Raw genomic sequence first — 14928 nt, forward strand, 5'->3', positions numbered from 1 at the left:
ATGAAAAGAGTTTGGTGAAATGATATGCAATATGTATGATATGATGAACCAAGTGCTTGTTTTATTTCAACTATGCTCTTTTTCTACCAGGTAAATAAAAACCTTAAGGATATGTATTTATATTATTGGATAGGGACAGAGAGAAATTGAGAGGGGAGGGAGAAATAGAAAGGGAAAGAGATAGACACCTGCATCACTGCTTCACCATTTGTGAAGGTATTCCCCTGCAAGTGAGGAATGGGCTTGAACCTGTGTCCTTGTGCACTGTAATATGTGTGCTTAACCAGGTACACCACTGCCTGGCCCCAGGATTCTTATTTCATACAATGATGTATTGGGCTACTGTAATGTTCTTTAAAGAGTGGGGTGAAATAACAGATGTCAAGTGATTCATAAGAGCTAGTAGTAAAAGGAGTAAAAATGTTAGTGACTGGTTCTTTTTTTAAAATATAACTATGTAGGAAGTGGTTGTGAGAATGTAAGGTATAGGTTAGGGTTTATTGACTCCACTTATTCCTGGTGCTCAGTGCTTTCATGATGAATCCACTGCTTTTATTGGCCATCACCTCACTACCCCTGCTTCTTTTTTAAATAGCCACAGAAAACAATTGAGAGGGAAAAGGAGGGAGGGAGGGAGGGAGGGAGAGAGAGAGAGAGAAAGAAGAGAGACAGAGAGAGCGCGAGAGCGAGAGCTGCAGCACTGTATTTCACCACTCATGAAACTTGCCCCCTTTTAGGCAGGGACTGGGGTTTGGCACCCGGCTCCTTGCACATGGTCGATGCCATGTGCACTCTACTGGCTGTGCCACCACTATGCCCCTTGTTTAGATTTTATGTGATCATTGTTTTATCCAATTCATGTCTTTGTGTAGGATAGATTAAACTGAGACAATACATTCACTCTTAATTGTTTTTTTTTAATATTTATTTTATTTATTTATTCCCTTTGTTGCCCTTGTTGTTTTATTGTTGTAGTTATTATTGTTGTTGTCGTCGTTGTTGGATAGGACAGAGAGAAATGGAGGAGGGGAAGACAGAGAGGAGGAGAGAAAGATAGACACCTGCAGACCTGCTTCACCGCCTGTGAAGCGACTCCCCTGCAGGTGGGGAGCCGGGGCTCGAACCGGGATCCTTATGCTGGTCCTTGTGCTTTGCGCCACCTGCGCTTAACCCGCTGCGCTACAGCCCGACTCCCTCACTCTTAATTGTTAATAACTACTGGATATTATTTGGCACTTAGTAAATGTTGGGATCATTTATAAATATGTTCAATATTTAAGAGGAAGTTCCCCCAGCCATTCAGAGTCCAACTATAGTCTTTCTTAAGTCTCCTTGAGTCTCTGCTTTTCTTCAACCTTTCCTTTAGCATGTACAAGGTGTTTAAGGGAGACTTGAGAATTGCTGCCCTAATAAAAGGTAGGTGAAATAAAGTATATCTTCTATGTTGGTAATTGTAGAAGTAATAGCTTGCAATTCAAGAATTAACATTTAATTCAGTAGCTTTAAAATTAGGTTTTTTACAAAGTGCAATTTTTTAGATAAACTTGACTTTAGTAATCACTTTTTCACAAGTTTTAACTTTGTTACATGGAGATATCTATCCTTCATTTTACAGTACTTTTTTTTTTTTCCTCATCTTTTTTGATGTCTGTATTACTTCTACTGCTCATGGGAACTTTTGCACCCAATTTTTCTTTTTATATTCGTGTTTTGTTTTGTTTTTTTCTCCCTATTACAGGCAGTTTTTCAGGAACTCCAAGCAGTGTGAAATCATCTTCAGGAAGTTCAGTACAATCTCCCCAGGATTTCTTGAGCTTTACAGACTCTGATCTGCGTAATGACAGTTATACTCACTCCCAACAGTCATCATCAACCAAAGATGTACATAAAGGAGAGTCTGGGAGCCAGGATGCAGGGGTAAATAGTTTTGGTTCCTTAATTGGTCTACCTTCGACCTCAGCTGTTATTTCACAACCTAAAAACTTTGAAAATTCACCTGGAGATTTGGGTAATTCCAGCCTCCCTATAGCAGGATATAAACGGACTCAAACTTCTGGTATAGAAGAAGAAGCTGTAAAGGAAAAGAAAAGAAAAGTAAACAAACAAAGTAAGCATGGACCTGGTAGGCCCAAAGGAAACAAAAATCAAGAGAATGTTTCCCATCTCTCAGTTTCTTCTGCTTCACCAACATCATCAGTAGCATCAGCTGCAGGAAGTGTGACAAGCTCTAGTCTTCAGAAATCTCCTACGTTGCTCAGGAATGGAAGTTTACAAAGTCTTAGTGTTGGCTCATCTCCAGTTGGTTCAGGTGTGTATATGCCAGTTGCTTTTCTTTCTTTAATTCTGTTTTCACCATTTTTCCTTTACTCCAAAAAACGAAATTCATTTTTAAACTATTGCTATGATGAATACTTGGAGTTGCTCAGTAATTCCTGTCTTGGTTTTTACCAATGCGTTAAAGTCATAGAAGGTGGGGCTGGACAATGACACACCTGCTAGAGAACACACATTACCATGGACAAGGACCTGGGTTCAAGTTCTCATTCCCCCCCTATGGGGGGTAAGCTTCGTGAGTGGTAGAGCAGTGTTGCAGGTGTCTCTCTTTCTCTGTCTCCTCCCTCTCTGTCCCCTCTCAATTTCTTTCTATCCTATAATAAATAAAAGAAAGAAAATTTAAAAAGGGACAGGAGTAGATAGCATAATGGTTATGCAAAGAGATTCTCATGCCTGAGGCTCCAAAGTCCCAGGTTCAGTCCACTGCACCATCATAAACTAGAGCTGAGCTGTGCTCTGGTAAAAAAAAAAAAAAAAAATGAATAAGAGAATTAAAGAAGGCAAAAGATGGCCTCCAAGAGCAGTAGATTCCTCATGCACACACTTAGCCCCAGTGATAACCCTGGTGGCAATTAAAAAAAAAATCTCTGGAGGGCCGGGCAGTAGCGCAGTGGGTAAAGTGCACAAGCCGCAAGTGCAAGGACTGGTGTAAGGATCCCAGTTTGAGCCCCTGGCTCCCCACCTGCAGGGGGATCACTTCACAAGTGGTGAAACAGGTCTGTAGATATCTATCTTTCTCTCCTCTTCTCTGTCTTCCCCTCCTCTCTCAATTTCTCTCTTTCTGTCCTGTCCAGCAAAAACAATGGTAATGGCAACAATAAAAACAAGGGCAACAAAATGAGAAAAATGGCCTCCAGAAGAAGTAGATTTGTAGTGCAGGCACTGAGCCCCAGCAATAACCCTAGAGGCAAAAAAAAAAAAAAAAAAAATCTTTGAAATACAATTTAGTGTTTGGAAAAAACACTTGGTATAAATCTGATACTATGTAACTAAATATAGGCTAAATAGTTTATTGGCCATATTTTGAAACAAAAATTAATCTCTTCTGTTTTTTGCTTCACTTGCACAACAACCCCCCCCCCCCCCACACACACACACACACACACACTTACACACGAAGTTTTACCCAGTGTTTTCTCTCTCCCAGTCTCTCAAGTTCCAACTACAAAGGTGGTCGCCGGGGCTCGAACGGGATTCTTACTCTGCTCCTTGCGCTTCACACCACATGAGCTTAACCCGCTGTGCTCCCGCCCAACTCCCTGATTTTAGAGTTTCTTATCTGGTATCTGGATCTTTGGTCTCTTCTGATCTGATTTTGGGGAATGTTGTTAAGTAGTGGTCTAGTTTCACTACTCTACATGTAGACATCCAGGTTTTTTTTTAATATTTTTTTTTTTATTCCCTTTTGTTGCCCTTGTTTTTCATTGTTGTTATAGTTGTTATTGATGTCGTCCTTGTTGGATAAGAGATTTCTCATGGAGAGGGGAGGGGAAGACAGAGAGGGGAGAGAAAGACACCTGCAGACCTGCTTCACAACCTGTGAAGCGACCCCCCCCCCCGTAGCCCCCCCCCCCCCCCCCGCAGGTGGGGAGCCGGGCCTCAAACCTGGATCCTTCCGGCAGTCCTTGCGCTTTGCACCACATGCACTAAACCCACTGTGCTACCGCCAGAATCTCTTAATATTTATTTATTTATTCCCTTTTGTTGCCCTTGTTGTTTTATTGTTGTAGTTATTATAGTTGTTGTTATTGATATTGATATTGTCGTCGTTGTTGGATAGGACAGAGAGAAATGGAGAGAGGAGGGGAGAGAAAGATAGACACCTGCAGATCTGCTTCACCGCTTGTAAAAAGACTCCCCTTCAGATGGGGAGACGGGGGCTCGAACTGTGATCCTTAAGCCGGTCCTTGTGCTTTGCGCCATGTGCGGTCAACCTGCTGTGCTACCGCCCGACTCCCCAGTTTTTTGTTTTGTTTTTGTACTTTATTTTTCCCTTTTGTTGCTCTTGTTGTTTATCATCATTGTTTTCTTGTTGTTCTTACTGCTGTCGTTGCTGTTGGATAGGACAGAGAAAAATGGTGAGAGGAGGGGAAGACAGAGGGGGAGAGAGACAGACGCCTGCAGACCTGCTTCACCACTTGTAAAGCAAACCCCCAGCAGGTTGGAAACCTGATCTGGTTTCCTGCGCTTTCCTCCATGTGCGCTTAACTGTGCCACCGCCCAGCTCCCCAGATATCCAGTTTTCTCAGCACCATTTGTCGGGTAATCCGCCCCCCTCCCCCAACTGAGTGGTTTTGGTGCCTCTGTCATATTTTAGATGACTGTATATGTGTGAGCTTATTGCTGGGTTCTTGATTCTTTTCCACTGACCCAAGTGTCCATTCTTATTTAGTACCATGCTGTTTAAATCACTATTGCTTTGTAGTATAAACTGTAGTTGGGGAGTATGATATGGCCAATTGTTTCTTTTTTTCTCTAAGGTGTTTTAGCAATTTGTGGTTCTTTTGTGGTTCCACACACAGCTTTGGTTAAGTTGTTTAATTTCCTTGTTAGGTTCATCAACATTGGTCATAACACTGTTCATTTTACCCTCCCCTTTCCTGTGTCTGTTTTCTCCAGTTGCTGCTATTTGTGTTTCTGGCTCTATCCTACCACTGGTTGGCTTACTTAGAGTTGGAATTCCTTTGCTTTACTGATTTATTCTACCTACTAGTCCTATTAAGTAAGCTTTAATTCCATTCAAAGTATCCTTAACATCCCGTAGCTCAGTTTGGCTGGTTAAGCGCACATGCTGCAAAGCACAAGGACTAGCATATGGATCCGGGTTCAAGCCCCTGGCTCCCCACCTGCAGGGGGTCACTTCACAAGTGGTGAAGCAGGTCTACAGGTGTCTGTCTGTCTCTCCTCTTCTCTGTCATCCCCTCCTCTCTCGATTTCTGTCTGTTCTATCTGACAACAACAGTAAGGGCAACAAAATGTGAAAAATGGCCTTCAGGAGCAGCAGATTCGTAGTGCAGGCAAGCACTGAGCCCCAGGAATAACCCTGGTGGCAAAACAAAAAAACGATTTCCAGATGCAGAGGTTCTGTAGTATCAAGACCTTGGTGAACATATGTGTGTTGCAAAGTGGTTTTCTCTTGGGCAGTAACACACTATTGCTTAGTGAGATCTTGGAAGGCCCGAGTAAGAGAGGGTCTCGGTCTCATGCAATGACCTGTGCACTGCTTTGCCATGACACAATCCAGGTTCAAGCCCGACTCCCACTGCATTGAAGGAAGCTTCTGTGCTGTGATCTCTGTTAGTCTTTCTTTTTGCCTCTGACTCTGTCTAAAAGTACAACAATAAAAAGGTTTTGTGAGCACATCAGTAGCTCCAGGATGATTTATTAAAGATTGGTTATGCATTAGTAATTCACTCTCTTTTTGTATTAACTCTGCTAAGATTGCAGCTCTTTTTACTGTGAAAACTGTGGCCTGAAAGATTTTCTGCTATCTTCTCAATTTCTGTTTCAGCTTTGTTCTGTGGTACTTTGCAATTACCTGGGATGTGAGCATGCCTGAGGTTGCCTCACCATTAATTGGATAGCCACTCTCAAGGGAGATTTACATTGATTATACCAGGGCATACAGGAAAATCAGACAAGCTACTGGATGCTGCTAACACAGGATACAATGAGATGTTGGAAAAGTCAGGATGTATTTTTTTTTAATTTTTATTTTATTTATTATTGGATAAAGACAGAAATTGAGAGGGAAGGGGAGATAGAGAGGAAGAGAGACAGAAAGGCACTTGCAGCCCTGCTTCACTACTTATGAAGCTTTCCTCCTGCAGGTGGGGCTTGAACCTGGGACCTTATACACTGTAATGTGATTGCTTAACCAAGCACTACACCACCTGGCCCCATGACATATTTTTCATATTTTTGGAATTTGCGTTCTTGGGTACTCAGTGGAGATAGACTTGCAAGTTCCCAGATCTTTTTTTTTTTTTTTTTTAATTTTTTTTCTCTTTTTTAATATTTATTCCCTTTTGTTGCCCTTGGTTTTTTGTTTGTTTGTTTGTTTGTTTGTTTGTTATTGATGTTGTTGTTGGATAGGATAGAGAAAAATGGAGAGAGGAGGGGAAGACAGAGGGAGAGAAAGATAGACACTTGCAGACCTGCTTCACCACCTGTGAAGCGACTCCCCTGCAGGTTGGGAACCGGGGGCTCGAACTGGGATCCTTCTGCCGGTCCTTGTGCTTTGCACCATGTATGCTTAACCTGCTGTGCTACCACCTGGCCCCCAAGTTCTCAGATCTTTTGCACATTCTTTGCACAAAGATGCACTCACAAATTCCTACACTATCACATTGAAGTCTGTTACCATGTTTGATCTCCTACCTGTCACAGCCCAATTAGTCACGATTTCGGTGTGTCAGTTCTAAGTGCCATACTTAGCTAGACTCTCAGGTGAATATCTTTCTGTTTCTCTGGCCTTCTTCTTTTTCCTTTGAGTCACTGGCAATTTCTTCACTGATTTCCTTTCTCCCCCCTCCCAACAGAAATTTCTATGCAGTATCGGCATGATGGAGCTTGTCCAACAACTAGTAAGTTTTCAAACTGGGTTGGTAACCCAGACTTGTAATCTGCTGCTTTTTTTCCTGATGTATTGCACCACCACTAAACTTTAAAGTGTTAGTTTTCTAAAATGCAGATTGGTTCTTAATACATTTTTCTCATACAAAGATAACTTAATATGCTGGTGTTTTTTTTGTTTGTTTTGCTTTAAAGATTTATACTATGGTCCTGTTTTTATCAAGTTTTAATTATCATTCCCTCTTAATATGGTGCTTCTGTTAGAGAATTTTGACTACTGTTTCCTAATAAAGTAATATTTGCAGAATTTTTATTTCCATCAATCTTAATGTTAGTGTAATTTTTTCAATATTGTATATTGACATTACAGTCTTTTTAGATCTCTGTGTATGTTGAAACTGTTCTTACTGAAATCTAGAAAATGTGAATTTTTCTTTAAAGATTTAATTTATTTATTCATAAGAAAGATACTAGGAGAGGAAGAGCCAGACATCACTCTGGTACATGTGCTGCTAGGGATTGAACTCAGGACATCATGCTTGAGAGTCCATTGCCCTACCCACTGAACCACCTCCCAGACCACAAAAATAGGAATTTTTGATTGAGTTAGGTAATAAAACGAGTATTTATAAATGATAAATATTGTTGGTTTGTGACTTAAGGTGTATTTATCTTATAGAATTTTATTCTTGGGTGGTGATAGATAGCATAATGGTTATACAAACAGACTTTCACGCCTGAAGCTTTTAAGTCCCAGGTTCAGTCCCCTGCACCACCAAAAGCCAGAGCTGATTAGTGCTCTGGTAAATTGAAAAATAAAAAAGTTAAAATAGAATTTTATTCTTTACTCACATTTAGCAATAAAGACATATTATTAGAATACTAATTGTGATTTTATGATATATTACTTCATTGTAACAGGATATCTGACAAATTTAAACATAGTAGGTATGTAATGCACTATTTAAAAAATTGCACCATGTAAGGTTTGAGTCCAACTTTTGCAGTTTTAATGATTCAAAAAATGATGCATGCTAGTATTACTGTGATTTTTACTTGGTGTATGCCTATGTATTTCTTGTGTGTGTTTGAGAATGATCTTAACATGAAGTCCTTTTTTCCTTACTTAAAAGCTTTCTCAGAGTTGCTGAATGCAATACACAATGGTAAGTTTTATTAGAATCTTCTCTGGTGGTTCATTTATCACAGAGGTTGCCTTTTGTAGAGAATCATGATTGAAAGCTTGCATGTGCTATTGATGTGATGAAATCCAGCTCTGTAGTGAATCAATTGTTACGCACCTTAGTGAAAACTTTTTGTAGATTGCCTACAGGAGGATAATAGTTTAATATAGTTCATCAGTTGACCTTTATTGTCCCTTTGTAAGGCAAAATGATAATAGAGTTGTTTTAATTTTATAAGTCCTTTGTCTTTTTTGCCAGTGGTTTCTCTAGTTCTTTAGAGCTCCCTCTTGCCACTGTCATTTGTAGTCAGAAATTTGCTGCTGCTTCCAAAACTTGGAGTGTGAATTTTATTGTTAGGATTTTTTAATTAATGTATAGAATACTTTTATTAAATTAGTACTGTGTTCCATACAGTGAATAAATGAATAAATAGCCTTTAAAATTATGTCTGACTTTGAGTTCGGCCTTTTACAAGGGAGTTACTCGCTTACGATTGGCTCCTGAAATCATGATACAAGGCAAATGCTCCTCTCCCCCTTTTGCAATGTAATTATAATGAAGGGTATTTTTGAAAAATGTTTGAGAGTTTCCTCAATTTTAAAAAACTTTCCTAGGTCAGTCTTAAAAAAAATTTTTTTTAACTCTAATGTCATCTTTGTTAATTTTCTTTTCATTTATGAATTGATATGACTATCACATTTCAAAACTATGTGATTCCAAGCAATTTTCAAACACATCTTCATTAACTTTAAGAAGTTGTGCATCTTTTAGTAATGTAGTTTAATTTGCAGTCAATTTGCTTTGTGTTTGGATTAGATTGTCAGATGCTTACAGACTTACAGCCAGTTAAGACTAGTGGTATGAGTAGCAGGCACAGACACTTAACGGTGATTTGAGGGTGAAGTTGGTCAGAATGGGAAACCTATCTTTTAATGAGTGTGTTTATTTATAACTCTTGCTTTCTATATAACCTAGAATGGCAGAAGTTTAGATAATGAAAAGTTTTTTTTTTTTTAAGATTTTATTTATTTATTAGAAAGATGGGAGGAGAAAGAGAAAGAACCAGACATCACTCTGGTACATGTGCTGCGTGGGATTGAATTTAGGGCCTAATGCTTGAGAGTCAAATGCTTTATCTACTGTACCACCTCCCAGACCATGATAATGGATATTTTTCATGCTAGGAAATTAATTATTGAACATTAAATATCTAGAGGGGGAGAGATTGGAAGCATTCTAGAGGATCTGAGGATAAATAGAGTTAACATTCTTTAGTAGAGAAACCGAAAAGGGTTGTGCTTCATCAGTTTGCATAGGTAGATTTAGATTTGTTTCTTAATTTTGGGAATATTAGAATTTGGAGGCATGTTTAATGTTTGAAGGAGTCGGGAGGTAGTGCAGCGTTTAAGCGCACATGGCGCAAAGCACAAGGACTGGAGTAAAGATCCCGGTTAGAGCCCGCAGCTCCCCACCTGCAGGGAGTCGCTTCACAGGCGGCGAAGCAGGTCTGCAGGTGTCTGTCTTTCTCTCCCCTTCTGTCTTCCCCTCCTTTTCCCATTTCTCTCTGTCCTACCCAACAACGAAAACATCAATAACAACAGCAACAATAAAAAAACAAGGGCAACAAAGGGGAAAATAAATAAATATAATAAAAAAATAAAATATTTTTGAAAAAAGAATACTTGAGGGAGTTGGGCGGTAGCGCAGCGGGTTAAGTGCACATGGCACAAAGCGCAAGGATCAGTGTAAAGATCCCGGTTCGAGCCCCCGGCTCCCCACCTGTAGGGGAGTCGCTTCACAGGCGGTGAGGCACGTCTGCAGGTGTCTGTCTTTCTCTCCTCCTCTCTGTCTTCCCCTCCTCTCTCCATTTCTCTCTGACCTGTTTAACAATAACGACATAAATAACAACAACAATGATAACTACAACAGCAATAAAAAACAAGGGCAACAAAAAGGAAAATAAATAAATATTTTTTTTAAAAAAAGAAAAACATAGAGAGAGACACCCACAACAAAGCCTCCCCTGCTCTTATGAACAGAAGTCAAACTGTATTCACTCACAATTGTTCTCATCAAAAACTATATAAAGAAATCATTTCTAGGGCTAGGTTTTGTTCCAATATGTGTATACTTTTTGAATGATTTTGGTTTTAGCATCATTTTAGTTTACTTTTCATTTTAGACAACTTTTAATTTTTTATTATCTATTTATTTATTGGATAGAGAAAACCAGAAATTGAGAGGGAATGGGGAGATATGGAGAAATGACACCTTCATCAGTGCTTCACCACTTGCAAAGCTTTCCCCCTGCAGGTGGGGACTAGGGGTTCGAACTTAGGTCCTTGTGCATTGTAATGTGTGCTCAACCAGTTGTGGCACTATCCGGCCCTGTTGGTTTACTTTTCTCCCTTAAATTGTCAGTTCTAGATTTTTTTTAAAAAAAAAACTTTTTTTTCCCTTTTGTTGTCCTTGTTGTTTTATTGTTGTAGTTATTATTGTTATTATTGATGTCATCATTGTTAGATAGGACAGAGAGAAATGGAGAGAGGAGCGGAAGACAGAGAGGGGGAGAGAAAGATAAGACACCTGCAGACCTACTTCACTGCCTGTGAAGCAACTCCCCTGCAAGTGGGGAGCCAGGGGCTTGATCCTTACATGGGTCCTTGCACTTCAGCTACATATGCTTAACCCGCTGCACTACCACCCAACCTCCAGTTCTAGATTTTAAATGTTAAAAAATCTAGCTGTGGTCTGGGAGATGACACAGTGGATAAAGCATCAGACTCTCAAGCATGAGGTCCTGAGTTCAATCCCCAGCAGCACATGTACCAGAGTGATGTCTGGTTCTTTCTCTCTCCTATCTCCTTGAAAAATAAATAAAATCTAAAAAAAAAAAAATCTAGCTGAGTTAATTTTAAATTTCTAATTGGCTTAATTACTCATTTATTGGACCATAGCTTATCTAGCAGTAGAAAGACACTGCAAAGCTTTATACAAGGTACAAGGTATTTATATTCATAAAAGAGGGTAGAACAAGAAAAGGAAAAATTACTTCATGAGCATGGGAGATAGCATAATGGTTTGCAAAGAGACTCTATGCCTGAGACTTTGAAGTCCCAGGTTCAATCTCCCGCACCACCATAAGTCAAAGCTGAGCAATAAAATAAGAAAATGGAAAAAAGAAAACTTTAAAAGATTATTTCAGGAGTATCTTGCCCAGGTTACCTCAGTAGTACTAGACCAGGACATTCAAGATTGATTAATTAAAAAATCTACTTTTGGGAGATACTGGTACTAAGTTAAGTTAGATAAAACTAAGTCTTGGCATAAATAATTTTGTTTTGTGGTCGGAGATGGCACAGTGGGTAAAGCACTGAACTCTCAAGCATGAGGTTCTGAGTTTAATTCCCAACAGCATATGTATCAGAGTGATGGCTGGTTCTTTCTCCTTCTGTCTTTCTCACTAAAAAAAAAAAAAAAAATTAAATAATAATTCTATTTAAGTCTGTTGTTTGTTTCTTTCTTCTTTAACATACTCCATTGATTTTTTTATCTTAGTTGATTTAATTGCAGAGAAGTAGTTGGCCATTTTGAAACTCATGCAGTTCCACTACAATATTCTCCTCTTTTTTTTTTTTTTTTTTTTTTTATTGCTGGGCTCGGTGCCTGCACCATGAATCCACTGCTCCTGGAGGCCTTTTTTTTTTCCCCCTTTTGTTGCCCTTGTTGTAGCTTCGTTGTGGCTATTATTATTGCCCTTGTTGACGCAATTCGTTGTTGGATAGGACAGAGAGAAATGGAGAGAGGAGGGGAAGACAGAGAAGGGGAGAGAAAGATAGACACCTGTAGACCTGCTTCACCGCCTGTGAAGCGACTCCCCTGCAGGTGGGGAGCCGGGGGCTCGAACCGGGATCCTTACGCCGGTCCCTGCGCTTTGCGCCACTTGCGCTTAACCCTCTGCGCCACCGCCCGACCCCCTATATTCTCCTCTTTTAATAAGTTATAAAATATCTCAGATTTGGAGGCTAGGCGATAGCGCTACGGGTTAAGCACACGTGGCTCCAAGCGCAAGGACTAGAGTAAAGATCCTGGTTTGAGCCCCGGCTCTCCACCTGCAGAGGGGTCTATTCACAAGCAGTAAAGCAGGTCTGCCGGAGTCTATTTTTCTCTCCTTCTCTCTGTCTTCCCCTCCTCTCTCGATTTCTCTCAGTCCTATCCACTTACAAGGACAGCAATAACAACAATAATAATAACAACAATGATAAACAACAAGGGCAACAAAAGGGAAAAAATAGCCTCCAGGAACAGTGGATTCGTAGTGCAGGCACTGAGTCCCAGCAATAACCCTGGAGGGGGGGGGGATCTCAGAGTTATAGAGAAAGACAGAGATGATTACATCATGAATTTGTGATCCTAATACTTGTTAGTATTTTGTCATAGTATATAATTTATTGTAAAATGGTTAATAACATAGCATACACTAATAAAATGTTCACTCAAGAATCTACCACCAACTTCAGGGGGAGTTATCTGCACTAATGAATCTAGGGTATAGCCCCCAAAGTTAATCATTATCCTGAAATTTATATTTATCATTGAACCTGGAACCTTAAATATGCAAGTCCTGTGCTCTATCTTACTTAGCCATCTCCACAGCTGGGTAAATGAATAAAGTCTTGTCTGACTCTACATAGTCCTTGATTTGGTTTGCTTCTTCTTTCTCCCTTCTTTTCCTTCTTTCTTTTTTTAAATTAAACTTTTTGTTAGGCAGCCATATATCTTTTCCTTTCTTTTCTTTTCTTTTTTTTTAGGCAGCTATATTTCAATCAGAATAGTAACTTGTTTTTTTGGTATAGTAACTGAACTGCTTGATTTTCCTTGGCAATTAATTCTTACCTTTATTTTTCTTCCTTTTTTTACCAGAGCTACTCAGCTCTGGTTTCTGGTGGTGCAGGAGACTGAATCTGGGACTTTGGAGCCTCAGGCACGAGAGTCTGTTTGTGTAACCATTATGCTGTTTAACTCTGCCCTTTTATTTATTTATTTTACTGCCACTACGGTTATGACTATGGTTCAGTGCCTGCACGCACGTGAATCCACTATACCTGACAGCCTTCCCCCCCCCCCCCTCTATTGTATTGGATAGGACAGAGAGAAATTGAGAGGGGCGGGGGAGAGAGAAAAGATAGATACCTGCAGACCTGCTTCACTACTCATGAAGCATCCCCCTTGCAGGTGGGGAGGTGGGCTCAAACCTGGATCCTTGTATTGTGCGTTGGAGACTCAGAGACACAGCCAGTGGAGTCAATAAGGAGGAACTTTATTAACATTAATGAGCTCAAAATTCTTTAAGAGCACAGCCTCTTTCTGTGGCTCATAATATTAATAAAGTTCCTGCTTGAGTCTGGAACTTGCAACACTTGCACATGGTGATGTGTATGCTTAAGTGGCTGTGCCACCACTCCTCCCATGAGATTTATTTTCATAGCATTATATTGCTAATTGATTTCTGTGTCCTGTTTAGTTTGCTTTAAATGCCCTTTAATGACGGTGGTGCTTATTATGTGTGTCATGGCCACAGTCATTAAACAAACTTCATGATGGGAGAGGCAAAGTCATGTCAAACAGTTGTGCATAGGTATCTGCTGTAAGCTTACAGAGTATGCATGCTGATGGATTTCAGGGGATAAGCATTCTTCCTCAGGAATGAGATTAAAATAAAAACAAACAGGGAATCTCATGGTATTTTTTTTTAAAGATTTTATTAATTTATTTATGAGAAGGATAGGAGGAGGGGGAAGGAACTAGACAGCACACTGGTACATGTGCTGCCGGGAATTGAACTCAGGACCTCATCCTTGAGAGTCCAATGCTTTATCTACTATGCCACATCCCAGACCACTATCTTATTATCTTTTTATTTCTTGGGTGCATTAGGAAGGTTATTTTTATTTTAATGAGTAAAAGAGAGAATAATATATAGAGAGTAAGTGATACAGAGAAAGACGAGCTCTGCTCAATTCTAGTCTGTGGTGGTGCTGGGGATAAAACCTGGAACCACAGGACCTCAGGCAATAAAGCTTTTTCTATTTAAGAGAACTAAACTACTTGTCTCTTGTGTATTACTGTAAATTCCTGGATAATGGGAGTTGGGCGATAGTGCAGTGGGTTAAGCACACGTGGTACAAAGCGCAAGGACCAGCATAAGGATGTTCGAACCCTGGGCTCCCTACCTGCAGGCGGGTCGCTTCACAGGCGGTGAAGTAGGTCTGCAGGTGTCTATCTTTCTCTCCCCCTCTCGATCTTCCCCTCCCCTCTCCATTTTTCTCTGTCCTATCCAACAAGGACATCAATAACAACAATAACTACAACAATAAAACAAGGGCAATAAAAGGGAAAATAAATGAATATTAAAAAAAATTCCTGGATAATGTCCTTCAAAGATTCTTAAGTGATATAAACACAGGATGTTAACATTTGGATCATGAATCAGCCACTAGGGGATAGAGTAATGGGAAAAGGGTTATTTTTCATATGTGTTTACTACAATACAAAATGAATTAATAATTTTCTCATTGAAGCTGCAAGAGGGATGAACCCGAAAAGTTCCTACTGAGTAAAGCACCACTGAGCTCTGGCATATGGTGGTACTGGTGATTGACCCTGGGACCTCTGAGGCCTCAGTTACATAAATTCTGTGCTCTAATACTGAGTAATTATACTAGTCTAACAAGTGTTAAATTAGAAAATTAGGATTAAATTTACTTTATATTATTTAAAATTTTTTATTATTATCTTTATTTATTGGATAGAGACAGTGAGAAATCTAGAGGGG

General features: G+C 39.8%; 1 protein-coding gene across 8 annotated transcripts in view; it reads left to right on the forward strand.

The window, feature by feature from the left end:
• Window positions 1–14928, forward strand: part of MLLT10 (MLLT10 histone lysine methyltransferase DOT1L cofactor) — a 192956-nt gene that overhangs the window by 117923 nt on the left and 60105 nt on the right. For 7 of the 8 annotated variants that reach the window (XM_060192261.1, XM_060192264.1, XM_060192263.1 and 4 more), the window contains 3 exons: window positions 1739–2308; window positions 6876–6920; window positions 8043–8075. In XM_060192261.1, the coding sequence (XP_060048244.1) occupies window positions 1739–2308; window positions 6876–6920; window positions 8043–8075 (648 nt within the window). The remainder of the gene's footprint in view (window positions 1–1738; window positions 2309–6875; window positions 6921–8042; window positions 8076–14928) is intronic. The other variant, XM_060192262.1, reaches the window with a different exon arrangement.

This window comes from Erinaceus europaeus, chromosome 6 (genome assembly GCF_950295315.1).
Source record: "Erinaceus europaeus chromosome 6, mEriEur2.1, whole genome shotgun sequence".
NCBI classification, from domain to species: Eukaryota; Metazoa; Chordata; class Mammalia; order Eulipotyphla; family Erinaceidae; genus Erinaceus; species Erinaceus europaeus.